The 27,612-nt window shown below is 44.1% G+C and overlaps 1 protein-coding gene across 2 annotated transcripts; it reads left to right on the top strand.

Moving 5' to 3' along the window:
• The first annotated feature begins 4,100 nt into the window (after positions 1-4,100).
• Positions 4,101-25,903, top strand: SSR2 (signal sequence receptor subunit 2). 2 transcript variants are annotated; one of them, XM_069217922.1, is made up of 6 exons: positions 4,101-4,224; positions 7,076-7,230; positions 10,881-10,979; positions 19,922-20,030; positions 23,306-23,383; positions 24,975-25,903. In XM_069217922.1, the coding sequence occupies exons 1-6, from the start codon at positions 4,168-4,170 to the stop codon at positions 25,083-25,085; spliced, it is 609 nt and encodes a 202-aa protein (XP_069074023.1). In that variant the 5' UTR covers positions 4,101-4,167; the 3' UTR covers positions 25,086-25,903. The 2 variants fall into 2 exon arrangements, with proteins under 2 accessions (XP_069074023.1, XP_069074022.1); XM_069217921.1 differs by lacking the exon at positions 4,101-4,224 and adding an exon at positions 4,225-4,248.
• The last annotated feature ends 1,709 nt before the right edge of the window (positions 25,904-27,612 follow it).

Here is a 27,612-nt window from a genome sequence, read left to right on the forward strand (position 1 = left end):
AACAAAAGCAAGAGCCGCAGCACTTTACAGCGCAGAGATCTGGGGATTCAGAAAGATTCCATCAATACAAGTAACCGAGAACAAATTCTTACGCCAATTACTTTGTCTAGGTAATGCTACACCAATGAACGCAATAAGAATTGATCTACAGATGAGAAAGGTTGAGGACTACATCGCTCTGGCTCCAGTAAGATACTGGATCCGTATTTGGACAAAAGAGGCTCTCAAACCATTCAGAGACGTACTCAAGGATATCATGAAGTTGCAAAACCATCGGAAACTGCCCTGGTTCAAACATATTTCAACTATCCTGGCTGCTATTGGCCAGGATGACTTTTGGCTCCATCCTGAAAAAATCGGAAGGCCTAGTCTTGCTGTCATAAAAAAGGCATATTGGGAGCGAAAGACAGAGATTATGTGCGAGTCATTTAGCCCTTTATTCAAGCGGTATATTTTGTTTAACCAAGAGCTTAAACCAGCAATATTCATAGACAGTATTTATCCGGAGGAAAAAAGGGCTCTCTACTTTAAATTCCGTATGGGCACACTACCAGTGACAGCGGTGGTCAACAGATGGCAATCCGCTCCTCCGGGTAGTTTAGAATGTTGTCCATGTCTTCATGGTGGTCCGGAAACACTTTCCCATTTCCTTTTACTATGTCACTTTACGCACAGACTCCGTAAATTGTACCTTCGTCCACTTTTCAGAACTTTCGGAGTTAGGAAGTGCAAGGAGGCGGAAGCGCTATGTATGCGTTCAGATGAGAAATACATTGTGACAAAGGTCTCAACTTATATCTTGGAAGCATGGAAATTACGACTATCAATGCACCTACAGTTGGCACAGGCACAATAGCCTATGTTATCCCGTACCTATTTAGCTTGGGAAATCGGTGCAGGGCAATGTAAACTGGGTTAGGCCTCGGTCTTTTATTAAATGGCTGGAAGGCAATGCAAGGCCCCAAATGACTCGTCCCATAATAAGACATTTTAAATATTAGATTCATAATGTTTTTCTAGAATAAGTTAAGTTTTTATGTAAATTATGGTCAAATCAGGTTTTACGATAATGCATGGTAAATTGGATACATTTTGGCACATGTTAAATCAAAAATTCAAGCATAGTTCCTTGTATTGAGATGTTTTTATCTTAATGTGATTTTTATTGAGTTCGAGGGATTGATATCTACTGTGTGATTATTGTTAAGGCCGGATAGGCTAATAACAATTAAATAAATGGTAAATGGCGAAATGGCATATATGTCTTAGTTCAGCAAAGCGTAACGTCAGTCATTTATCTAGTCAGAGTGAATTTCCTATCCTAACCACTAATTAGCATCAGCATGTTGGGCTTCATGCAAAACAATTTGGAACACCAATTTAGAAAACATCTAGCTAGGGTCTCTATCAAAAGAGCAGTTGGTACCTAGAAAGGAAAAGCAAACAGACAAATTGCATTGTCATAATTACCCTCCAAGGATTAGATCAGCATACAGGATCAGTCTTCATCTTCAGGACATCAGTCTAAACGCCATCAGTCTAAACTCGTCTAAAGGACAGGGGACACTTCCCTCCTAAGGAGGAGAAATGTAAAGGGCAGTCTATGGGTGAAGATGGTTTAATAAGTCTCAAAGTCACTGAACAGAGTGACAGAGTTTCTGGATACAATCAACAGCATTCCCTACCTAGTTCTAACGTCCCTTCTGGGACATGGGTTTTTATCCCTTTTTCGTAATACCTTCCCCCAAAATTCTATTGGACATTCACTATACCCCACTATCTTTAACCTATCATATTATGCAGTAGGTAATTCCAATTGTCACCCCACGATAATTTATAACATTTTGATTGGTCTTCATAATTGACGCCTTCGGAGGTGGCACATCCGGGGGGTTTCTTCACCACTTGGCGCGTCTTCTCAGGTCATGAGTTCCTTTGTCCATGGTCTAACGTCCTTGTACATAACATTAATCTACTTTTGTTTCAAAATTGTATTAGAATTCATACTAAAGCAGCTAGCATGCGGATGAGAACAGAATCTGTGTTGATACATAGAATGAAGAAAAAGAACATTTGCAGGGTCATGGCCCTTTGCGAGTCGGCACACTGAAAAACAAGAAAATGTTTTTAATATGAGAGCTAGGCAGCTAAATCCACGGCTCACACTAACTTAAGGCCTATGGGATTTTTAATGCAATATCGTAAATACTTAATATAAGTTTGATTAGTCATAATGCAAACAATCATTACTCATAATTGTCATTAGTTCGTGTACACACTAGTAATTTCATATATCATAGTCTTAATTCAAATGCACGTTAAGCAAATTACTAATTATTGTTGTTTTCTATGCAGCATCGTTAAGCATTGATATAAGCATTTCACTTCTAGCATATGTAATATTTAAACTAAGCTCTCTCAACAGGATGGGCTTTAATACAAGACGCTTTTGTCTGTTCTGCCATCTTGACACCTCATAACCTCACCGTGACAGGGAAATGATTAGGCATGGCTGTGCAGGTGGCAGGGGTACCTGAAATTCTGGAAAAAACTAAAGTTAAGGTAGACTAGTTAGCTGCACTTCAAATGTGCTTGAGAGCCAAAGGGAACACTTTAAAGTGTCCGACCTGAAATCCAGGCTGCCAGCCACACAACCTCAGCCCTGTCAGCCCAGCCGACAGAATATGACGGGGGATAAAGCCCTTTAACCCAATTGGCATTCCGTGCCTAATCTTAAGCAATGGAACACAAGCCTGAGCACAGGTGGCAGTATCATAATGACAGACATGCTAACAGACCAGAATCAGGTGACAGACTCCCGATTTTTAAGCCATAAAAATGGCTTTATTTTAGCGGTCTTTCACCTGAAATTCCCTTTGCTTCCATGTACGTTAATTGGTAAAATAAAGTACCCCTGATTTCTAGTTGAAAATCTTTCGTTTTAATTAAAAAATGTTGGCATGTATGTACTGATGTACAGCCTGTTGTGGACTTTAGTGTCTGCAGACTCTCTGGTACTCTGGGTAGGTGGTTGGGGGTCATAGGACTACAGCCCTGGTCCCCATTTATGCCAGTGGTGCGGCGTAAAGGACAGTACTGGATGATACAAGTGAGTTTGGTGGTACTATGCAGGGCAGGATGGATAATATATCAGGGGTTGGAGGCTCCCCTTTCTTTAACCATCCTAAGGATGCAAGGAAAGACAGGGTTTGGGAGAGAGTGGGAGAAATAGTGACAGAAAGAGAGAATGCAATATAGAGGAAATGGATATTGTTGAGGAGTGATGTAATTTACAGATGCATCAGACAGAGAAAGCATTGCTGCCAAGTTTTCCAGGTTACTTATGTGCAACATTTCCGTGGTTTCAGTGTACTTATGAGTGACATCCTGCTACCTAAAGTGTGACATTTTGCGTGACACTTTCTCATCAGTAAAATCTAATAACAAAGCCCAGATAAAGCGCTAAATAACAGACATTACTACCTTTTGTGCAATGAGAAGCACTAGCCTGAATATATATGGTCCATTCTAACCTCATTAATACACACTGAAATTAGCCACCAAACACCATTAACACCAGCACTAAAATGCGTTAGTCTAACCCCTAAAACGTGGTACAAGACTGCCCTAATCCTACCCCACCCGCAACCCCACCTCTTGTCAATGGCTTAATTTGGTAGCGCACCTTACTTTTTCCCATTTAAAGCACCGTGCACTGAGTAAGCTCTATATAAATACATTCACAATAATATATAGTACACAGATTGGTGCATATTTTATAGTAATCTAACTTCTTTTTCAGAAAATTACGATAAAATCACTGTTTACCTAATTAAAAACGTATCAATGAAAAACTGGAATTAAAAAAAATCATACGTGTAATAGGGAATATTTTATATTACAATTAATACAGCAGCTTCTGTAATAGTCAGACTCAATTTCAGAGCTATGCATTTGAGCTCCCTTTAAAAAAAAATCTCATTTTTAAGGTAAGCTTTCTTTTGGCGTTATAAAAAAGTTGTAGCTTCAAGATGGCAGCCATATCGGTTCGCAACATAGCATGACGCCGGTGCCTTTTTTAAGCGATCGTCCAGTCTTCTCTTTCATTTATGTTTCCGTAGGCGGAACTTCCTGTTTTGCAAGCCAGGAACTATTTTCTTCGCACGCATGCGCAGTCGTTCTTTCTTCCTGTTCATCTTTTGGACAGTGGCAGACGTCGTAAAGGTGAGAGTCTGTAGGAGTGGAGCTGTAAGTACCCGGGTGTGATTTTACAGGACCGTGCTTGAGGGAGTCGGGGTGCAGCACTTTGGCATGGACTGACGAAGTAAAGGACACGTTGGCATTGCCTAAAAACGACACGTCAGCAAGCAGTGTGCCTCATTGGAGCAGGGTGCTGCAAGGTCTTTCAGGAGCTTGTGCTTAGGGGCTCACACTGTGGACGTGGGACAGTTACCAAGTGTTTGCGCGTGTTGCTGGGTATTTACTACTTTGGACTGTTTCTTGACAAAGCTATCACAAAATACATGGGGAAGATGAATGTTGGCTCAGTGAAGTATTGGCGGAGGCCTTTGGATGTCATGGTTTTGTGGCTTCACACAGAATCGGTGGTGGTTAGCAATTAGATACCTGATGTGAACGGTATTTTATGTGTGGGATGTTTACACGGCGTGTTCACCGATATGTGTAGGCGCTAGGTACTCGTTACCGTGGGCTGTTTGACTAATGAGGCTATAACCAACTTCGGACTGTGAGGGGGACTTTAAAACAACTTTGTGAAACTGTATTATAAACCTTTCTTGTCGATGTGTTGAATTGTTTAATTGCTCACTATGGTTTTTAAATCGGTGTACTTATTTAGGAAATCGAAATATATGTAGTATTTATACGCTACTTAGTACAGGTGCGTTCGGAGATGGGGTGATGAAGGCACTTGGGGAGTAAGCGATTTTATTCAAGGGTAGGCAGCGTGTCAGAGTAGGAATCCGTGGTCCGATCTATTACTCTAGTTTCTAGGGCTTGTTTCTCATTCCCTAGACTGCATCTTTTTCCCTTTAAACAGTGGCTTTCAGGTGTGGCTATAAACAATTGATATTCACCTGTTTTAAAATAGACCTTTAATATGTTGTGGTCTGGCAAAGTTGTCTTTGGTTTTAGATGACGTGCTTTATTCGCACTAGATGGATGGGGTTGTATTACATTTTCTTAAAAGGACACGTCAGCCAACAACGACGAGTAGTTTTCCTTAGCTGGTCTAACACTGCCCTCTACTGTTCGGTGTGAAATTGGAGTGTCAATATTCTTTGTACGGGCGAGTTCCTTTTCACAATTTTTGCAATTATTTCAATAAAAAATCAAAAGTCCTTTACTAAATAGGTGCCCAGTAACCCCGATGAACTAATTACGAGGTAATAAAGTTGCTGTGAAGAAATTACAGGAGGAGAGAATGCCTTTCTGTTTGTCGTAACAAAAAAATGAATGGTTTTCTTTTTCCTTACAACTATTTTTTAATTCATTGAACGTGTACGGTTAATACCACAGCGGCATATTACTCGTAACACATCGAAGTATTATTATTGGGTAAATACTGTTCAAAGATGATACCTTAACAACTAATATTTTAAGACGCGATTAAGTCATTCTATTATACTTTGTATGTGCCCTTTTTGCCATTATATTGCCCATTTGTAATTTCACAACATAGGGTTCCTTTGCGTTTTAGGATTCTCTGTTGCTGGAGTTCAACTGATGTGTTGACCTTATATTTAGTTGTTTAATAATACCGCTTATATTTGAATCCTAATGGGTAATGGACAGCAATGCTGGAATTAAACAACACATCACTTAGTAATCAACTATATTGGATAGTAGGTTATTTTTACTGTTCTGGTGAGTATTGTGTGTTTGCTCCAATTTACTTACCTTGAATTGTTCGCCTAATATGCACCGCCTTCACGTCACGCTCGACTTGAGCTGGTTTTTCAATTTGATGACATTTTTGTCGATTGTGTCCTCGATCGGTGTGCTTAAATATGGATGGCATATATAAGTTGAATTTTTATGTATCATGGGGTTGCAGTTCTGAGCAAACTACATAGCTTGTGGGCTTGATGGTAACGGGTTATTAAAACTGGCAAAAAAAAAAAAAAAAAAAAATATATATATATATATATATATATATATATTTTTTTTTTTTTTTTGCTTGTTTACATAAACCCCCCTTACAGTTGCAGTTTTGTTGCATCTTAGTCTGGATTCACTGTTGTAATTTAATATTAATATCCTGTTACAAGAATAAAAGATTTTAATGAGGAGAGGGCTAGATGACAAACTAATAGTTTGGATACAGTTTTAGTCACTTCTTGTGGCTTGCGTTCTCCCCATTTCATTTTTTTCATATACTTTATCGTCGTTTTATTTAGTTAAGACTTATAGGTATTCTGATGTACACTATGAAACAACTTTTTTTTAAACCGTTTTTTTTTTTATTTACATTTTTTTTACACACCCACACATCTCTAGACAAGAAAATACGTCTAGAACCTTCCTGTAAATGCTCGTGCTGATATATTGTCTTTTAACACAGTCTCCTCAATACAAAGCAAAGTATATAAGATATCTGTTTAACGCCATCGGCAGGGTTCCCCCCGATTCCTAACACACATTCGCCATCAGAACAGAAATTGTGACAGCTGTTGGAGAATGATCTTTTCTGATGCCTATTCCCGTCTTCATAGGCGAGTTGTAGGTATGTCTGTTCATAGTGGCCTTCGATTTCGGGGGGTATAGTTTCATAACTTCCCTTTTGTGTATAGTTCGTGCTAGTTCTTTGAAACTATCTTTTCTTTCAATGATTTCCGTTTCAACTGTGAATGAACTACTGTTTTTCACTCTCCTTTTGCTTCGGTTACAGGGGTTTACTACCATTTTCCGCCGGTGAAGGTTGCAGTTTGCTTCTGCCCTCAGTGCAATGTTACTTTGTATGGCTCTGATTTGCTATCTTAGCAAATAGGATTTTGTAAAAGCCTGCTTGCCCTTTTTACTGTTCAGAACATTTCACATTCTCCTTTACTTGCAGATGAAGGTCTTATTTGTCACTCTGGTGGCCATTCTTGCTTTTGGCCACTGTGAAGAGGGAGCCCGGCTTCTTGCCTCCAAGTCCCTCTTGAACAGATATGCTGTGGAAGGCAAAGATCTGACCCTGCAGTACAACATTTACAACGTGGGCTCCAGGTGAGTTGGGTCGTTTCTGAAGTTAAACGAAACCACTACAAGTACAGATCCTTTTTTGTGTACATTTGCCATAATTTATTGATTGTGATGTAAGCTGGCCTTCATTCTCTTTAAATTCATCCAGCGATGATTAAAACTATTAGAACTGCTCTGAAGTGGAGTACATAGCACCTTTGTTAATCTGCAACGAAAGTGCACACAAATACCTGAAGAGGAGGAGTTCTTGGCGGAAGTGCTCTCCCGTTTTTGTTGTTCCGCATTATCCCTGCCGGTGCTCAAAGGCATGCTTAAGCAGGAGGTGTTTAAAGGCACAGTGAAGGCCAGAATTGTTACTACATTAGAGACCAGCTACCCCCAGACTTGCTGGTGGTACATGCTGCCTGCAATAGAGCCAACGTCCAGGCACTGGGGATGCCCTGCACCACAGATAACGAAATAAAAAAGATTGTTAGGCAAAAGAGTTGCTTTCCAATCTGCGACTCATTGAAGCATCACCAACTCTGTCGGGCTCTTGGTGAGGTATGACCATGTCCAGTGGGACGAAATAGGGGAGCTCAAACATCTCCTAGACAGGTACCAGCAGTGGGCTTAGGAGATTGTGTTGGAAGGGCAGAGCATCTCTAACACTTCCATTAGGTGTGTTGTTGATGTGGTTGTCACTGTTGCAAGGGGAGTGAACTCTAGCGTTCTAATATGCATGCATGCATTCTTGCCTTTGTATCCCTGACTTTAAGCCAGAAGTCCAACAGCATCTTATCAACATACCTTTTGGAGGAGGTTATCTTTTTGGCCCACAAGTTGATCTGATGCCTGAGAAAATCAGAAAAGACATACAGCTGAAGCCATGGGGGCTCTCCAACCCCTCTTCAAAACATGATAGCTTCTTGCAGTGCCTTCATTCCCCATGCCCAGTTACACAAGTCCAATTCAAAAGTGCCTCGGCCAGTGGTCACAAGTGGGGGGTCGGTGGGTAGACCAATAGTTCATAAAGGTCAGCACCCATTGCTCTCCTGCAGTGGTGGAACAGCATCAATTTGTTGCAAGGCAGGCCTTTCTTAGACCATTTCCCCCTAGTGCCCATCACCACAGACGCCTCTCTAATGGGCTGAGGGGCACATATATTTAGGACATCACTGGGGAAAGTTTGAGGACTCCCAGCCAGAAAACCTTTCACACATACTATATGGAGTTGTTTGCAGTCTAGTTGGCTCTCAAAACATTCTCCTGCCACATTCACCACAAAAAAAGCCCTTATCAAGACTGACAACATGAATGCCATGTACTAACTACAGAGGGGACATGTGCTCCTCCCAGGTGTGTGGGTTGGCGTAGCTCTTTGGCGATGGTTGATTTACCAGTGTTCACCTCAAAACAGAGTACCTTCCTGAAGTGAACAAATACTTTGCAAACCTGCTCAGCAGGATGCAGTAACATGTCCACGAGTTGGGGCGGGGGGGGGGGAGGGGGGAGTTACCTGGCATAGATCTGCTTGCAACTGCCAAATGCCCACACTTCGCCTCAAGGTTTCCACGCACTGTGGGTGAATTGGTCTAGGATATTTGCCTACACTTTTCCACTTCTCCTACTCCTGTACATGATTCCGAAGCTTCGTCAACCTCCCTCACCCTAATACCAATGGCTCACCTGTGTAGCTGTTAACTATGTTTCACAACCCTACTAGAGCTGTCCATAGTCCCTCATGAGAAGCTCCCCAGCAGGCCAGACCTTCTTACGCAACACCAGGGTACCCCCAGACATCCCAACGCCAGGCAGCTCAATCTAGAGATTTGGCTCCTGAGGTCCTGGAGTTGTTGCCTAAATTTACCCCCAAAGTACATGGTCATCCTCAGGGAGTCCTGTCACCCCAGTACCATAGACTGTTATGCTGCGGAGTTGAAGGGGTTTGCCCACTACTGTCTACCCACACACATTGATCCGGTTTCAGTGGGGCAGGACATTGTCTGCTACCTATTGCACTTGCTCAGGGATGGCGTACACAATCAGTTGTCTACATTTAGCTGCAATGGCAGCATACTTACAAAACAAGGAGCGCTCCATTCTGTTCAGAAGCCCTTTTAGTAAAGCTTTTATGGAGGAGCTCGAGGGTTATCCCTCCCATGATACCCTCAGTCCCATACTGGAATCTGTGTAGTTCTGACTGTGTTTATGGGCCCCCTCTTTGAGGCCCATCAACTTGCCCTCTACAATTTTTATCCTGAAGGAGGCCTTCTTGGTTTATATCACTTCCCTTAGACAGGTAAGCGAGATTAAGCACTCATGTTAAGGAACCTTTTTTAAGGTACACACTGACTGAGTAGTGCTTGGAACTAATCCAAAATGCCTACCCAAGGTGATCTCTTCTTTTCACATTACGTACACGATTGAACTACCAGAGTTCTTTCTGAGTCCAAATTCGGTAGCAGAGTGTGCACTTCACCCATTAGACGTAAAGAGGGCCCTAATATACTATACTGATGGACAAAAAAAAAATGCAACTGCTATTTATAACCTTTTTTGAAACCACACAAAGCTAATGCCATTTCAAAAGTGGGGATAACTCGCTGGCTAGTAAATTGTATTTATCCCTGCTGTGCCAAATCCAAAAGGCAGCTCTTTTCCCTGCCAACGTGGCATTCTACACTTAAAAAAGCAGCTGCAATGACTTTCTTAGGCAGCATTCAAGTATCTGATATCTGTAAAGCTGCCGCCTGGTCCACACCACACACATTCATCAAACATTATTGTGTTGATGTCCTAGGGAGTCAGCAAGCCCAAATTGGCCAAGCTGTCCTGAATACACTTTTCAAATGTCCTGCAACATCCTCTGGCTAGCCACTGCCTTACATGGGGAACTGCTTTACAATCTAAGCAGGGCACAGCTACATGTGCCGCAAATGGAAAAATATCACCCGGTAAGCATCTATTTGAGGCATATAGTGCTGTAGATTCACATGCCCCTCCTCCCTAGAAGCCTTTTGGTGTTGCAGACAACTTTGTCTTTAACTTTTTATTTTCCATTGCCTGGACATATTTGCGCATTCTCATGCTTTCTCCCCATTCTTACCCGCTGTGCGGGAAAACAGTCTAACGATGCTAACTCCGTCCATGTTCATGCGCATTGCCAACTAAGGGAGGAGTCCCAACACCTTGTGACTTGAAAGGCTTCTTAGAACCAACACTTAGTTGTAAATGTCGGAGCCCCACACTAGATAGCAGGAGTATGCATAGCATGTTATACTACAGCAATACATGCCACAAACAGATGCTTAGATGGTAATAATAATTTCGCTTTTTGCTATAATGTTACTATACCCATGTTTTAATATGCATGTAAAGTTTAACCCAATTGTAAAATGTGGCTAATTGAAAAAAGTCATTCAGACACTGCTGTGGAAAAATGTGTCCATTAACAATTGTTCAGTCTCTATTTGAGAGGGCTTTAGGTTGGTGACTTGGCTGTTTGTTCGGTAATCTCCTCTATGTATGTTGATTTGCTAATCCAAACTGTTTACAAAACTCGTGAATCTCAAGCTAGGTCTTTTTATTTTTTTTGTTATTTTTATTTTTTGACCTAATGGGCTGACTTGTGATCGTTTGTGTGTGTGTTTTTTTTTTTTTTTTTAAACTATTTTATACCTTTCTCTTTTCAGTGCTGCCCTTGAAGTGGATTTGTCTGATGACTCTTTCCCACCAGAAGACTTCGGCATTGTCTCTGGAATGCTCAATGTGAAATGGGACCGAATTGCACCGTATCCTTGTTCCTCTAGACTCCAGATGTCCTTTTTGTGTCAATTAGCATGACTTAGGAGTTGCACTAGAAGTGATTGTAGATTGTTTTCTGGAATATACACTACATTTTCAAGGTGAAGATTTTCTGTTTTCACTAGACTTAGCACTGATTTATTGTACGTAGACCTGATGGTGCCAGTGTTTGACTTGTAAGGTGATGCCTTACTGTAGCAGTGCTAGTAATTTTGTTGTTGAGCACTTAATTTTTATCCAGATCCAAGAGAGCCCCCTATATTTTAACACAGTAGTACTAAGTACCTACACGTTCACTTTTAAGAAGTACCTTTTGCATAACAAGAAATTAGGATAGAGTAACCTCCCCCTATATATGCCTTGGTGCAGGGAATTGTTAGTCTGCCTCCAGCCAATGTACTATACTCAGCCACTAATTACATGGCTGTGTCATGGCTACCTTTAATCACATAATAGTATGCCTGTGTAGGAAGTTGGCTCTGTATGTGCTATTTCAAAGTAAGGAATAGCATGCACAGAGTCCAAGGGTTCCCCTTAGAGGTAAAATAGTGGTAAAAATAGATAATACTAATGCTCTATTTTGTGGTAGTGTGGTCGAGCAGTAGGCTTATCCAAGGAGTAGTGTTAAGCATTTGTTGTACATACACATAGACAATAAATGAGGTACACACACTCAGAGACAAATCCAGCCAATAGGTTTTGTTATAGAAAAATATCTTTTCTTAGTTTATTTTAAGAACCACAGGTTCAAATTTAACATGTAATATCTTGTTTGAAAGGTATTGCAGGTAAGTACATTAGGAACTTTGAATCATTTCAATTGCATGTATACTTTTCAAGTTATTCACAAATAGCTATTTCAAAAGTGGACACTTAGTGCAATTTTCACAGTTCCTGGGGGAGGTAAGTTTTTGTTAGTTTTACCAGGTAAGTAAGACACTTACAGGGTTCAGTTCTTGGTCCAAGGTAGCCCACCGTTGGGGGTTCAGAGCAACCCCAAAGTTACCACACCAGCAGCTCAGGGCCGGTCAGGTGCAGAGTTCAAAGTGGTGCCCAAAACACATAGGCTAGAATGGAGAGAAGGGGTTGCCCCGGTTCCGGTCTGCTTGCAGGTAAGTACCCGCGTCTTCGGAGGGCAGACCAGAGGGGTTTTGTAGGGCACCGGGGGGGACACAAGCCCACACAGAAATTTCACCCTCAGCAGCGCGGGGGCGGCCGGGTGCAGTGTAGAAACAGGCGTCGGGTTCGCAATGTTAGTCTATGAGAGATCTCGGGATCTCTTCAGCGCTGCAGGCAGGCAAGGGGGGGGTTCCTCGGGGAAACCTCCACTTGGGCAAGGGAGAGGGACTCCTGGGGGTCACTTCTCCAGTGAAAGTCCGGTCCTTCAGGTCCTGGGGGCTGCGGGTGCAGGGTCTCTCCCAGGCGTCGGGACTTTGGATTCAAAGAGTCGCGGTCAGGGGAAGCCTCGGGATTCCCTCTGCAGGCGGCGCTGTGGGGGCTCAGGGGGGACAGGTTTTGGTACTCACAGTATCAGAGTAGTCCTGGGGTCCCTCCTGAGGTGTTGGATCTCCACCAGCCGAGTCGGGGTCGCCGGGTGCAGTGTTGCAAGTCTCACGCTTCTTGCGGGGAGCTTGCAGGGTTCTTTCAAGGCTGCTGGAAACAAAGTTGCAGCCTTTCTTGGAGCAGGTCCGCTGTCCTCGGGAGTTTCTTGTCTTTTCGAAGCAGGGCCAGTCGTCAGAGGATGTCGAGGTCGCTGGTCCCTTTGGAAGGCGTCGCTGGAGCAGGATCTTTGGAAGGCAGGAGACAGGCCGGTGAGTTTCTGGAGCCAAGGCAGTTGTCGTCTTCTGGTCTTCCTCTGCAGGGGTTTTCAGCTAGGCAGTCCTTCTTCTTGTAGTTGCAGGAATCTAATTTTCTAGGGTTCAGGGTAGCCCTTAAATACTAAATTTAAGGGCGTGTTTAGGTCTGGGGGGTTAGTAGCCAATGGCTACTAGCCCTGAGGGTGGGTACACCCTCTTTGTGCCTCCTCCCAAGGGGAGGGGGTCACAATCCTAACCCTATTGGGGGAATCCTCCATCTGCAAGATGGAGGATTTCTAAAAGTTAGTCACCTCAGCTCAGGACACCTTAGGGCTGTCCTGACTGGCCAGTGACTCCTCCTTGTTGCTTTCTTTGTTCCCTCCAGCCTTGCCGCCAAAAGTGGGGGCCGTGGCCGGACGGGGCGGGCAACTCCACTAAGCTGGAGTGCCCTGCTGGGCTGTGACAAAGGGGTGAGCCTTTGAGGCTCACCGCCAGGTGTCACAGCTCCTGCCTGGGGGAGGTGTTAGCATCTCCACCCAGTGCAGGCTTTGTTACTGGCCTCAGAGTGACAAAGGCACTCTCCCCATGGGGCCAGCAACATGTCTCTGGTGTGGCAGGCTGCTGGAACTAGTCAGCCTACACAGACAGTCGGTTAAGTTTCAGGGGGCACCTCTAAGGTGCCCTCTGGGGTGTGTTTTGCAATAAAATGTACACTGGCATCAGTGTGCATTTATTGTGCTGAGAAGTTTGATACCAAACTTCCCAGTTTTCAGTGTAGCCATTATGGTGCTGTGGAGTTCGTGTAAAACAGACTCCCAGACCATATACTCTTATGGCTACCCTGCACTTACAATGTCTAAGGTTTTGTTTAGACACTGTAGGGGCACAGTGCTCATGCACTGGTACCCTCACCTATGGTATAGTGCACCCTGCCTTAGGGCTGTAAGGCCTGCTAGAGGGGTGTCTTACCTATACTGCATAGGCAGTGAGAGGCTGGCATGGCACCCTGAGGGGAGTGCCATGTCGACTTACTCATTTTGTTCTCACTAGCACACACAGGCTTGTAAGCAGTGTGTCTGTGCTGAGTGAGGGGTCTCTAGGGTGGCATAAGACATGCTGCAGCCCTTAGAGACCTTCCTTGGCATCAGGGCCCTTGGTACTAGAAGTACCAGTTACAAGGGACTTATCTGAATGCCAGGGTGTGCCAATTGTGGATACAATGGTACATTTTAGGTGAAGGAACACTGGTGCTGGGGCCTGGTTAGCAGGGTCCCAGCACTCTTCTCAGTCAAGTCAGCATCAGTATCAGGCAAAAAGTGGGGGGTAACTGCAACAGGGAGCCATTTCTTTACACAAGCCCCCCCCCAGCCCACAGGCCAGGAGACTCAGCCCAAGCTGGGAGAGTCTTCCTAGTCTGTCAGGCGAGGAAGAGTAGGAGAAATAGGCTGGTTAGTTGCAGGGCCTACTCTGCCTTACATCCTTCTGTTCAGGTCATTCCCTTTGGGGAACTGACCTACTCCCACAGTGATAGGACCTAGTCTGAATTGCCTCTTGTCTGCCTCTTCAATGTCTCCACCCATTCTTTCTATTTTGGTCTTAGAGGTATCCACCTCTGCTAACCTTATCTTGGCCAGGGTTACCCCTAGCTTACCCAGAGAGGTTACCTAGAGCTGGAGTAACCCCACCATGACCAATAGGGTCAGGGGGCCTAACTTGCTATTTGGCATGGGGTCAGACCACCATGCTAAGGATAGGGCAGCCATAAAGGCTAACACCCAGCAGAGGCCACCGACAGCTGTCAGTGCCCAGAACCACACCTTTAGCTCTTCACCTAAAAGGGAAGGGGCTAAGTTACAGGCCTCTTTGGGTTCAGGTTGCCTGTCTGCTGTGTTAGAGTGGGGGGTTACCACATCTTGTAGTAAACACCCTTCTTCCACTCTTTCTTCTGTTAGCTGAGGAGCCACCCACTCAGGTTTAACAGTTGCCTGACTAGCCAGGACTTCTTGTGGGTCAGGTTGGACTTTATCAGGGCCATTTTTGGAGTTCTCCCCTACTGGAGCAGAATCTCCTTGGCTTGCTGTAACCTTGGCTAAAGGTTGTCCACCCTTCCTACTCTGTTTTCTTTTCTTCTTCTTCTGGGGCCTGCTTGCATTTACTGCAGAGGCAGGACTTCCAGAATCCTTGGGAGAGGACTGGCACTGGACCAGTTCCTCTCTTGGGCTCTGACTAACCTCTGGGTAGTCATTTCCAAGGAGACAATCAAGGGGGAGGTCTGTACTGACTACTACCCTTCTCCAGCTAAGAGTGCCACCCACTTCTATGGGCACTAAAGCCACAGGCCTCTTAGTGACCCTGTCTAGGCTAACTCTTACCCTGGCAGTCTCACCTGGGATGTACTGGTTTGAGAGCACCAGCCTGTCATGCACAATAGTGTGACTGGCACAAGTGTCTCTCAGGGCAGTGGTTGGGATTCCATTCACCAGTAGGTGGTGGAAGTGTCTACTTCCCTCTGGAATCTCCAACTCACCTGTTGGGCCCTGTTTCCAGTTGAAGGCTATGAAGACCTCCTCATATGAGGAGTCATCTCCCATGGCTACACTGGTTACCCCTGGAATTTTGTTCTGGGGTTTGGTTTTGGGACAAGAAGTGTCCTTGGTGTGGTGCCCAGACTGTTTACAGTTGTGGCACCATGCCTTAGTGGCATCCCAGTTCTTACCCTGGTACCCACCTTTGTTTTGGGTTGTGTCTTGGGGCCCACCCACCTGTTCTGGTTTTTGGGGGCCTACAGAGGACTCTTTTTCTTTGTTTCTAGTGTCACCCACTTTCTCCTGGGGAGTTTTTGTAACCCCTTTCTTTTGGTCACCCCCAGTGGAAGTTTTGGTTACCCTAGTCTTGACCCAGTGGTCTGCCTTCTTTCCCAATTCTTGGGGAGAAATTGGACCTAGGTCTACCAGATACTGATGCAACTTTTCATTGAAGCAGTTACTTAAAATGTGTTCTTTCATAAACAAATTATAAAGCCCAACATAGTCACACACTTCATTTCCAGTTAACCAACCATCTAGTGTTTTTACTGAGTAGTCTACAAAATCAACCCAGGTCTGGCTCGAGGATTTTTGAGCCCCCCTGAATCTAATTCTATACTCCTCAGTGGAGAATCCAAAGCCCTCAATCAGGGTACCCTTCATGAGGTCATAAGATTCTGCATCTTTTCCAGAGAGTGTGAGGAGTCTATCCCTACACTTTCCAGTGAACATTTCCCAAAGGAGAGCACCCCAGTGAGATCTGTTTACTTTTCTGGTTACACAAGCCCTCTCAAAAGCTGTGAACCATTTGGTGATGTCATCACCATCTTCATATTTTGTTACAATCCCTTTGGGGATTTTTAGGATGTCAGGAGAATCTCTGACCCTATTTAAGTTGCTGCCACCATCGATGGGACCTAGGCCCATCTCTTTTCTTTCCCTTTCTATGGCTAGGAGCTGCTTTTCCAAAGCCAATCTTTTGACCATCCTGGCTAACAGGGGGTCATCTTCACTGGAGTTATCCTCAGTGATTTCAGAGGTGTTGGTCTCTCCTGTGAGGGAACCAGCATCTCTGACTATTATTTTTGGAGTCAGGGTTTGAGGGACCCTGTTCTCCCTAGATAGGACTGGTAGGGGGGAATTTTCCTCCAAGTCACTATCCTCTTCCTCTGAGTTGCCACCCTCAGAGGGGTTGACCTTTTCAAACTCTGCCAAAAGCTCCTGGAGCTGTATTTTGGTAGGTTTGGGGCCCATTGTTATTTTCTTTATTTTACAGAGTGACCTTAGCTCCCTCATCTTAAGATGGAGGTAAGGTGTGGTGTCGAGTTCCACCACAGTCACATCTGTGCTAGACATTTTGCTTCTAAAAGTTGGAATACTTTTTAAGAATCTACAACTGGTTCTAGAATCTAATTCAAACTTTTACAAACTTTTAAACTCTAAAAGAAATGCTAAACAGGATCTAACACAAGGCCCTAGCAGGTCTTTTAAGAATTTAGAAACCTTTTCAAATTGCAAAAATCAATTTCTAATGACAATTTTGGAATTTGTCGTGTGATCAGGTATTGGCTGAGTAGTCCAGCAAATGCAAAGTCTTGTACCCCACCGCTGATCCACCAATGTAGGAAGTTGGCTCTGTATGTGCTATTTCAAAGTAAGGAATAGCATGCACAGAGTCCAAGGGTTCCCCTTAGAGGTAAAATAGTGGTAAAAATAGATAATACTAATGCTCTATTTTGTGGTAGTGTGGTCGAGCAGTAGGCTTATCCAAGGAGTAGTGTTAAGCATTTGTTGTACATACACATAGACAATAAATGAGGTACACACACTCAGAGACAAATCCAGCCAATAGGTTTTGTTATAGAAAAATATCTTTTCTTAGTTTATTTTAAGAACCACAGGTTCAAATTTAACATGTAATATCTTGTTTGAAAGGTATTGTAGGTAAGTACATTAGGAACTTTGAATCATTTCAATTGCATGTATACTTTTCAAGTTATTCACAAATAGCTATTTCAAAAGTGGACACAGTGCAATTTTCACAGTTCCTGGGGGAGGTAAGTTTTTGTTAGTTTTACCAGGTAAGTAAGACACTTACAGGGTTCAGTTCTTGGTCCAAGGTAGCCCACCGTTGGGGGTTCAGAGCAACCCCAAAGTTACCACACCAGCAGCTCAGGGCCGGTCAGGTGCAGAGTTCAAAGTGGTGCCCAAAACGCATAGGCTAGAATGGAGAGAAGGGGGTGCCCCGGTTCCGGTCTGCTTGCAGGTAAGTACCCGCGTCTTCGGAGGGCAGACCAGAGGGGTTTTGTAGGGCACCGGGGGGGACACAAGCCCACACAGAAATTTCACCCTCAGCAGCGCGGGGGCGGCCGGGTGCAGTGTAGAAACAGGCGTCGGGTTCGCAATGTTAGTCTATGAGAGATCTCGGGATCTCTTCAGCGCTGCAGGCAGGCAAGGGGGGGGGTTCCTCGGGGAAACCTCCACTTGGACAAGGGAGAGGGACTCCTGGGGGTCACTTCTCCAGTGAAAGTCCGGTCCTTCAGGTCCTGGGGGCTGCGGGTGCAGGGTCTCTCCCAGGCGTCGGGACTTTGGATTCAAAGAGTCGCGGTCAGGGGAAGCCTCGGGATTCCCTCTGCAGGCGGCGCTGTGGGGGCTCAGGGGGGACAGGTTTTGGTACTCACAGTATCAGAGTAGTCCTGGGGTCCCTCCTGAGGTGTTGGATCTCCACCAGCCGAGTCGGGGTCGCCGGATGCAGTGTTGCAAGTCTCACGCTTCTTGCGGGGAGCTTGCAGGGTTCTTTCAAGGCTGCTGGAAACAAAGTTGCAGCCTTTCTTGGAGCAGGTCCGCTGTCCTCGGGAGTTTCTTGTCTTTTCGAAGCAGGGCCAGTCCTCAGAGGATGTCGAGGTCGCTGGTCCCTTTGGAAGGCGTCGCTGGAGCAGGATCTTTGGAAGGCAGGAGACAGGCCGGTGAGTTTCTGGAGCCAAGGCAGTTGTCGTCTTCTGGTCTTCCTCTGCAGGGGTTTTCAGCTAGGCAGTCCTTCTTCTTGTAGTTGCAGGAATCTAATTTTCTAGGGTTCAGGGTAGCCCTTAAATACTAAATTTAAGGGCGTGTTTAGGTCTGGGGGGTTAGTAGCCAATGGCTACTAGCCCTGAGGGTGGGTACACCCTCTTTGTGCCTCCTCCCAAGGGGAGGGGGTCACAATCCTAACCCTATTGGGGGAATCCTCCATCTGCAAGATGGAGGATTTCTAAAAGTTAGTCACCTCAGCTCAGGACACCTTAGGGCTGTCCTGACTGGCCAGTGACTCCTCCTTGTTGCTTTCTTTGTTCCCTCCAGCCTTGCCGCCAAAAGTGGGGGCCGTGGCCGGAGGGGGCGGGCAACTCCACTAAGCTGGAGTGCCCTGCTGGGCTGTGACAAAGGGGTGAGCCTTTGAGGCTCACCGCCAGGTGTCACAGCTCCTGCCTGGGGGAGGTGTTAGCATCTCCACCCAGTGCAGGCTTTGTTACTGGCCTCAGAGTGACAAAGGCACTCTCCCCATGGGTCCAGCAACATGTCTCTGGTGTGGCAGGCTGCTGGAACTAGTCAGCCTACACAGACAGTCGGTTAAGTTTCAGGGGGCACCTCTAAGGTGCCCTCTGGGGTGTGTTTTGCAATAAAATGTACACTGGCATCAGTGTGCATTTATTGTGCTGAGAAGTTTGATACCAAACTTCCCAGTTTTCAGTGTAGCCATTATGGTGCTGTGGAGTTCGTGTAAAACAGACTCCCAGACCATATACTCTTATGGCTACCCTGCACTTACAATGTCTAAGGTTTTGTTTAGACACTGTAGGGGCACAGTGCTCATGCACTGGTACCCTCACCTATGGTATAGTGCACCCTGCCTTAGGGCTGTAAGGCCTGCTAGAGGGGTGTCTTACCTATACTGCATAGGCAGTGAGAGGCTGGCATGGCACCCTGAGGGGAGTGCCATGTCGACTTACTCATTTTGTTCTCACTAGCACACACAGGCTTGTAAGCAGTGTGTCTGTGCTGAGTGAGGGGTCTCTAGGGTGGCATAAGACATGCTGCAGCCCTTAGAGACCTTCCTTGGCATCAGGGCCCTTGGTACTAGAAGTACCAGTTACAAGGGACTTATCTGAATGCCAGGGTGTGCCAATTGTGGATACAATGGTACATTTTAGGTGAAGGAACACTGGTGCTGGGGCCTGGTTAGCAGGGTCCCAGCACTCTTCTCAGTCAAGTCAGCATCAGTATCAGGCAAAAAGTGGGGGGTAACTGCAACAGGGAGCCATTTCTTTACAGCCTGTATTTGCAGACCTTCCAGCTAAGCTTCTCCCATCTAAGATTTAGGTCCCAGCATGCTCTGTACAAGTTCTCCATGTCTTTTTGGATTGGCAAGTGGGTCCTTAATCGCAGAGGTACGGTCAGCTCCAAGATCCATTTTGATTTTCTATATTCTTGTTGATTTACTTGTTTTTTGCTTTACCACAGCACACAGATTTGTCTTTTCTAATGTTTGTTGGTTGTCTGTCATAGAGAGTTTTGCCCTTTGAGAAACTTTACCTGTGTTTCTTTCCATGGTTCCTTAACTTGTTTTGCTCTCAGAGCAAGCAATGTTTCCCACACTGTTGTCCTCAGGCCTCTTAAAGCTGGATACTTCAATTTTACATCTGCCACTATCACATATGTTGCTCAGGAAGGAGGACAGGCTGTGGTAAGTACACAGAGATTAAGTACTAAGACAGCTGAATGGAAGGGAATACCATGCGGTGTTCTCCTGATAATGTGTGCAAAGCTTTGTTTTTCTATGTAAAGTATAAATGGGAGGGGAGATAGTGTGGGCATACTTTTATGTCCAAGGCTACAATTTGTGCAATGGATCGGAGACTCAAAGATGGGACGAGTTATGCTCGGAGGCAGTTTGTCCATTAGGGTTCTGGGGCTGAACCCCCTCTAAAATTCCTACACATTCCCAACAGAAAATATTAAATGGAGCGATTTATTTAGAGATACATTGATTTGTTTAGCGATACAATTGTATTTTAAGTCTAGTCTGTCTGTCCTAGGCTGCCTGCCCTGCCTCACTTTAAAGCAGAAGGCGGAAGCCAGGCAGTAAATTAACTTTCTACAATGTGATGCATGACGCAGGGCTTACCTTTCCAAAGCCCTTCATTGCCATTGTAGTTTATGGTGGTATCCACTGTAGGAAATTGATGCTGTCTGCATCATAGTTTCTGGCATCCGAGTCTGCATCTCTGAGTGAGGCCAGACATACGTCACTCAGGCATAGATACCACCCTTTCCCATTTGTCACACTGTTAGACTGGATGCAAGTATATGTGATGTCCTCCCCCACTGTAACACCCCAGACCCTGGCTGCAGGCTGCTCGTCCCTTGAGAAGTAGAGCTGATATATTTTGTTACCCTGCAAAATAGATCGCAAAGGTGAGCAAGGTTTTTGTTCCAATGCGAAGTTGATCCAATTATCAGAGGCAAACGAAAAGGAAGAAATATGTGCTTGTATTGTAAAGACAGTTACATGCTGTATACCATTAAACTAGCCCTATCTTCCTGCCCTTAATATTAATGCTAAAAACATGGATTGATTTGCGAATAATTAATTTTAAAAACATTAAGGTGGTGCATGTTAGCAATTTTGCTCCTCTTTTATTTTACGTTTTACTTAATCCTGCATTCCCCAAGAGTGTTAGCTATTTCATCATGTTATGTTTCTGTAATGTCTTTGTGCATCTGATGACTCCTGTGTAGTGCATACATTGAGTCATGCCAGGTGTTTGAGGGTCTTTGATTGAGGGCTCTGGTGCTGAGGCTGAAGGCAAAGCAAAGTGCCTCCCTGCGGAGTACACAGGACAATGGTCTTGTATTCCAGTTTCAATCAAAATTCTGTGTAAATGTGTGTGATGGGGGTATGCAGATGTCAGCATATTTACAAGGCAAAAGTAAGTTAATAAAGTGCTTAAATGGGAATGCAGTGTATGTTGGGGTAATGAACTGAGGGACATACCAAGTGTATTAGAGGGAGAGTGCTGAAGAGGTAAGAGACAGTGCTGAAAATGTGCAAATGGAAGAGATGTGCAGAGAAAAAAGGTCATACATATCTAACATAAAGCGTACCCAACAGATAACTACAAATGATGTCAGCTGTTTTATATATCAGAGTACAATGACATCTCAAAGACAAACCAAAATACCAGTGGGGTGGCACACTGAGAACAGCAGAATTTTATTTTACATGTTCCCTTTCTGAGAGCCTCTGCTTTCTTTCATCCCACTGCAAGACCTGTCCACACATAGTTCTGTATGACTGATCGCAGCCTGCAGCGGTGGGGGCTTCCTAAAGCTGGTTAGAGCATTTTCTTTCAAAATCTATGCTGCATGCAGAGTAAGACACTAGGCAGGCACACACTTTTAAGGGCCTTAAGTGGCTGTGCTGTATAATTTGCACATTACATAAACTGTTGACGATATAAATGCAGTAATATATTGGGCAGTTTTTAACGTGCTTAATATTTCAAGACTATACATTCCCGCAGCTTTATAAACCTGTCTTTCACACTAAATTAATTTGCTTTAAAATGTACCATTTGTCAATATTTTTTCAAAAAAATTCTCAGGCAGAGCCCCCTCCCCCCCCCAATACCCACGTTTACCTATTAATCTTGCTCGCTACATAAGACATACCCAACTTTTACGCCCCATTAATTTCAAACGTCACCAGCCTCCTCTGGTTCTGCTGCAAGCACTACTTTGTTTTTTTTTTATTTGTTTTTTAATAACTTGTAGATTCATCTCAATGGAGTTAGCACACCATGATTACTTGTGTACTGGCTTACACGTGTGTTTTTTTTGTGTGTGCGCTTGCCTCGCTTGTTTGGGACAGGAGCAGCTTTTAAATTCAGGCAGCGACAGTGGGCGAAGAGGTGTGATCTACAGTGTAGTCAGTGGGGCATATGGATATGCTAGTGCGTTATTGCTAGGACTCTGGTTTCATGTCATGAGTGGGGCTTTGTGCCTTTAATTCTATATTACTAGCTGGTATGGGGATAGTACCTTCATGCTTCGGGCAGTATGGGCATTATTGCTTGACATGATAAAGGTTATTTTCTGTAGTGGGGTGGGATAGTGGATAAAATGTTGGAGTGAAGCTGTGCACTTACATTTTGAATTTGGCCACAATGATTACATCTGTAACCTAATGGGCAACCCAAGGGTTTACATCCAGATTTAAGCCTGCAATATCCCTTAAAAGTAACATGCATGAGACACAATTAACTGTGGCAAACAAATAAACCCAAGGTGCTGTTAGCAAAACTCAGAGGCGTAGTGAGCAACCTAGTCCTAAACAGGCGTTGATGACGATCACCCAACAGCCTGGCACAACAGTGCACCATTTGGCCATGTATTCAGGATAAGCTGAAAAGTTGGAATCCTGGAGAAGGTTAGGGTGGATTGCCAAGTATAATATACATGCCTTTATGTTAGAAATTGTTTGCTGCGATATTCCATTTCTTAGTAAAACTTGTGAAACCTGCTTAGTTTAACTTTGCACGTTGTTTGTTTATATATGTGAAAGAGCTTGTTGTGTTGCCTGGGATATAGCCTTTGAAAAAAAAAAGTAGGTACCCAGGAGGCTATCTGGGGCTCTCCGAAGGTGTCGCTACTTAAGCGTGCAGAAAGGGAGCGCAGACACATGAGCGCAAGGTGATGTTTGGCAAAAGAAGAGGGTGGGAACAAATGCATGCTTAGAAATATAATTGTGTGTGCAGTCTAGTGGTGATAGTTAAAGTGTCGGTAGATTGGTTACCTACAGAGTCTGGAGAGGTGGCTGGTGTGTGGATTTCAAACCTGCAGTGTTCGGAAGGATGGATGTGAGTGGTTTTCATTGGTTGAATGTGGCATACTTTCACAGAGAACAAAGGGTAAAGCACCATGTCTTGTATTTTTAACATTGCTTTGTTCTTCATTTAGGTGGGGTACACCAGCGCTCCAGGGCAAGGCGGTATTCTGGCCCAGAGGGAATTTGATCGCCGTTTTTCTCCCCATTTTGTGAGTATTTCTTTGTATGCTTATAGCTTTGTTTTAATTGCCTTGCCGAGATATCGTCTGTTTGTCTGAACAACGATGTGCTTTTCTTTATTTGCTTAAATGGTTCTGCTTGCCAAACAATAACTAATAAAATCTTTACAATAATCTGGCACTCTACGTTGGATGTGACTTGTCTCTGGTCCTGGGATTGCGGTACCCTCTCAGTTGGCACCTTAGTTACCTACCCTAAATACTTGTGCTGTAGAAAAATGCTGCTTTCACAGGGGCGCCTTTCCCCGCCTGGTTTTTAATCACCACATCCAGAGCCTCACTGTGATCGTCCACACTTACTTAAACGAAAACATAATTTTTGGAGTACATATTCTCCTAACTGTGATTATAAAGGGCATATAACACCGGTATAAAGCCTATGCTTGAGTTCGAAAAATAATCCTTTGAGTTACTGAACTACCCCTAATTCTTGATAAACGAGTTAATGCCCTAGAAAGTTCGTCAAATTTTAGCAGGTACACAGTGAGTGTAGACAAGTTACACTGCCCTGCACAGATTATTATTTTTTTGTTTGTTTTTGGCTCTTCCGCCTGGGAATATATATTTAACCTATTAAGATACAATCTAATATAGGAATTTGAAAGTTGTCCTCAAAAGGGATAAACATGCCCAGTTTTACAGCTCTCTGAATCGGGATATACTATTTTATAATCTGTGCACATAAAGTGTAATGAAAGGGGAACAGCGGGTAATCATTGCTAAACTTGCATGCCTAAGCTGTTACTTACAGACAAGGTTATATCACTGTGGCAGATATTTTCATGAGAAAGAAGTTTTATTAATTGACAAAAAATGCAAGTGAAGAGGGAATGTGAGGGGCTTTGTATAGGGAAGGTGTGGGGGGCTGAGATGTCCGCCCACCAAAAGAAAAAGAACATGAGTTTACGGGAGAACAAAGACAATGGGCGGAGACATTCCTAAAAACAAAACCCAAAAAGTGAAATTGGTTTTGGACTACCTGTTTTTCACACTGAAAAAATTGTCTAGAAATGGAAAAAATAAAGGATGGTCACTTTCTTGTAGTGAATCCCCTAGTGGTAGTCCGATTGTTTTGAATCCTGACCATAAACTTAACAAAGTGCTCCTCAGCCAACAAATAATGATGATTTTCTGAGATGGAATTACAATTAAAGGGGTGCATTTGCAGAAATTGTTACTGTCTTGGGTTTCCTTAAGTAAGCACACCGTTTGGTTGTGTAAGGGGAACTCTTGCTAGTTAGTCTTCTAAAGCTGTATGTATCCATGTATTTCTTTTTTGTTCTTTGAAATGTATTAGTGGATTTTTTAAGAGGACATGAGATTACAGTTTTCAGGGGGAATAGAAAATAGTCAAGGAACGAAATGAGTTGGAGCACCATTTTTGGAAGCATGTTTAATTTTTATTTGTGTGTATTGCGGTAGGAAGGTTTTAATCCTGATGGCCTACATAATTAAAATGTCATCAAAACTCCTGATGTATGTTTGTTTCTTTGGCTTGTATTTTTTTTTTTTGTCTAAAATCCTAACTAACCAGAACATTTTATCCCCTTTACATACATAGCTGGACTGGTCTGCTTTTGGGGTCATGACCCTACCGTCCATCGGAATCCCATTGTTGCTTTGGTACTCCAGCAAGAGGAAGTATGATACACCAAAGAGTAAGAAGAACTGAAGCGCAACACCTTAGCAAAACATCCTGAAACTCAGGGAAAAGGACAAATATGATTCTAAATGAACCCACTTTATTCTCCCCAGATGACGTAACTCACAGAATTCCTGGCGCTTCAAAACTGCAAGCCCCAAATATCAGATAAAAATCTAATTGCAAGATTGAACGTTTGTAAAACAAGTCATTGTGCAGATCTACACTGCTGATGTTCTTTAATGAACCTCTCGGTACTAAAGTCCTGGGCAGAATTGTCAGGATGTGTTCTTCTTAAATGAATTTTAGTTGATGTCAGTCTTAACATGCTCCACGTGAAGAATGCCGAGGTGGTTTATATGGACTTTCTCATTTCAAGCATCACTATCTTTATTTGTAAGTTGTTGCAATGATCATTGCATTGTTGTGATCTGATTTCTGGAAGCTACATCAGCTTGTCGTGACGCTGGCAGCAACACTACATTTAGGATCCCTGTTTTGTAGTTGTTTACATTCCATTCTCCTGCAATATTGCAACACACGGCCTTCTTGGAACTAGTACACGAGTGACCATGGAACCCTAATGACCGCTTTAACAAGTCCTAAAAGACTGTAATTATTAATGCACACTCTGCCACTGAAAAACAATTGCGCCACCATCCACAAACCTGTCTTAAAATAAGTATTATCTACCAGTGTGTTTGATAGGGTTTCGATTAAACAGTTTGGAGATTGGACGGAAAAACGTTTGGGTCATACACCTAGATTACATTAACACAGAATTGACTGGTGGGTTGCTGAATGCGATACATGTTTTTTTAAATAAAGACAACGAGATGAAAATGTAAGTTAAATGTTACTGTTTTTTTCACTTAACATTGAATACAGATATGTTGGGCCCCCTCTATTTGCTTTCATGGTTGTGTGATTTGTCAAGAAAGCAGTAACTTTTTTGCCCATTCTGAGCAAAAATCTTCGCATGCACAGTACACCAAGAAGCCTGAAATTGCTCATAGATCAAGGTACATGTGGGCCACGAGATTTGATATACGGTCGAAGATATTGCTTTCATCTGGATTTCTGTTCAAATTTCTATATTTAATATAGTAAGTCCCTAGTAAATTGTGCCCCTAGGGCATAGGGACTAAAGAGGCTCCCTAAGGGATGCAGCGTGTAATGTGCCACACTAAGGGACCCTTCACCACACCCCTGCAAGCTGCCATTGCAAGCTGTGTGAAATGGTGCAGACAAAAGAACGCGACTTTGCACACCCCTGTCTGCCATGCCTGCAGACACTATGCAGTATGTCACCCCTGCATCAGCCTTAACAGCCCTAAGGCAGGGTGCATTATATTACATGTGTGGACATGCAAGCACAAGCAGGTATGCTCCTGTGATATCTAGTTGATTCTTAGACATTGCAAGTGAACAGGGAAGCCATTTTAATTATATGTACTGGGCACTGGTGATTATGAGTTCCACAGCTACTTGATGACTTCACTAAAACCAAAAGTTTTTGGTATCCAACACCTTCTATTAATAAATCCACACTGATTCCAGTGGTGGATTTATTAATGCATGCACCCCGAGAGTACCTTAGAGGTACCTTTTTGAAACCTTCTAGTCCTTTGGTGTGCTGGCTGACTAGTACACTCCAGCCTGCCACCACAGAGACACTTGCGACCTCCTAGGAACTGAAAGCCCTGCTCTCGTAGGTCAGGAACAATGCCTGCTCTGACAGACGGTTACATCTCCTCCAGCAGGATGACTAGTGAGCCTGCATACCATGGCCGGGACTTCAAAGTCCCTGCCGCCTTTGACATTTGACCCTAGCACTCCCCTAGACCTATAGGATGCCAACTCCTGCCGTGAGGTCTATTTAGCACCAGGACAGGCAGGAAATTAGCTATTCTGGGAGGCTTGGAGAACACACAGGTCAGCCACACCCCAAAAGTGAGCTGCTTGATGTGCCACACTATGAAAATTAGGAAATCTGGGACGGGTGTTTGCCCGTTCTACACAAAGTGGTCATAAAGGGGTGTAGTGACCCCAAGGGTAAGCAGCTCACTGACTACTACCCTTCACACCCCATACCGCCCCAAAAGCTTGTATTTAGAGAAGCCCCGGGCACCAGACAAACCGATTCACGTGGCTCAAGAAAGACCTTAAAGAGCTCAAGAACTGAGGAACAGCAACTGGCTTCGCATCAACTCTGCCTGCTGTTCCCAACAATTGCAACCAAGACGAATCGTCCTGCAGCTTTTCATGCTCTAAAACCTTGGGAGGGCTGCCAGCACTTCACAAAATAGGCAGCATATCCCATGGAGTAGCAGAGCTACTTCCTTTCATCCTGCAGGCACTGAAACACAAGCTCTGGTTTTCAGAACTGAAGTCTGCCTTTCTCCCCAGCGAGTAAGAAGATTCTAGAATCACCAGGGGTATGGCCCCTTGTAGCAGCCAGGACTTGTTAGTAGTCCAATCCGGACCCCAACCCCCACAGGGACAGAACAGCGAGGGACGTTGGCACCACAAGCCATCAGCCAGGGTGGCCTCTGAC

This window comes from Pleurodeles waltl, chromosome 12 (assembly GCF_031143425.1).
Source record: "Pleurodeles waltl isolate 20211129_DDA chromosome 12, aPleWal1.hap1.20221129, whole genome shotgun sequence".
In the NCBI taxonomy this organism is placed as follows: domain Eukaryota; kingdom Metazoa; phylum Chordata; class Amphibia; order Caudata; family Salamandridae; genus Pleurodeles; species Pleurodeles waltl.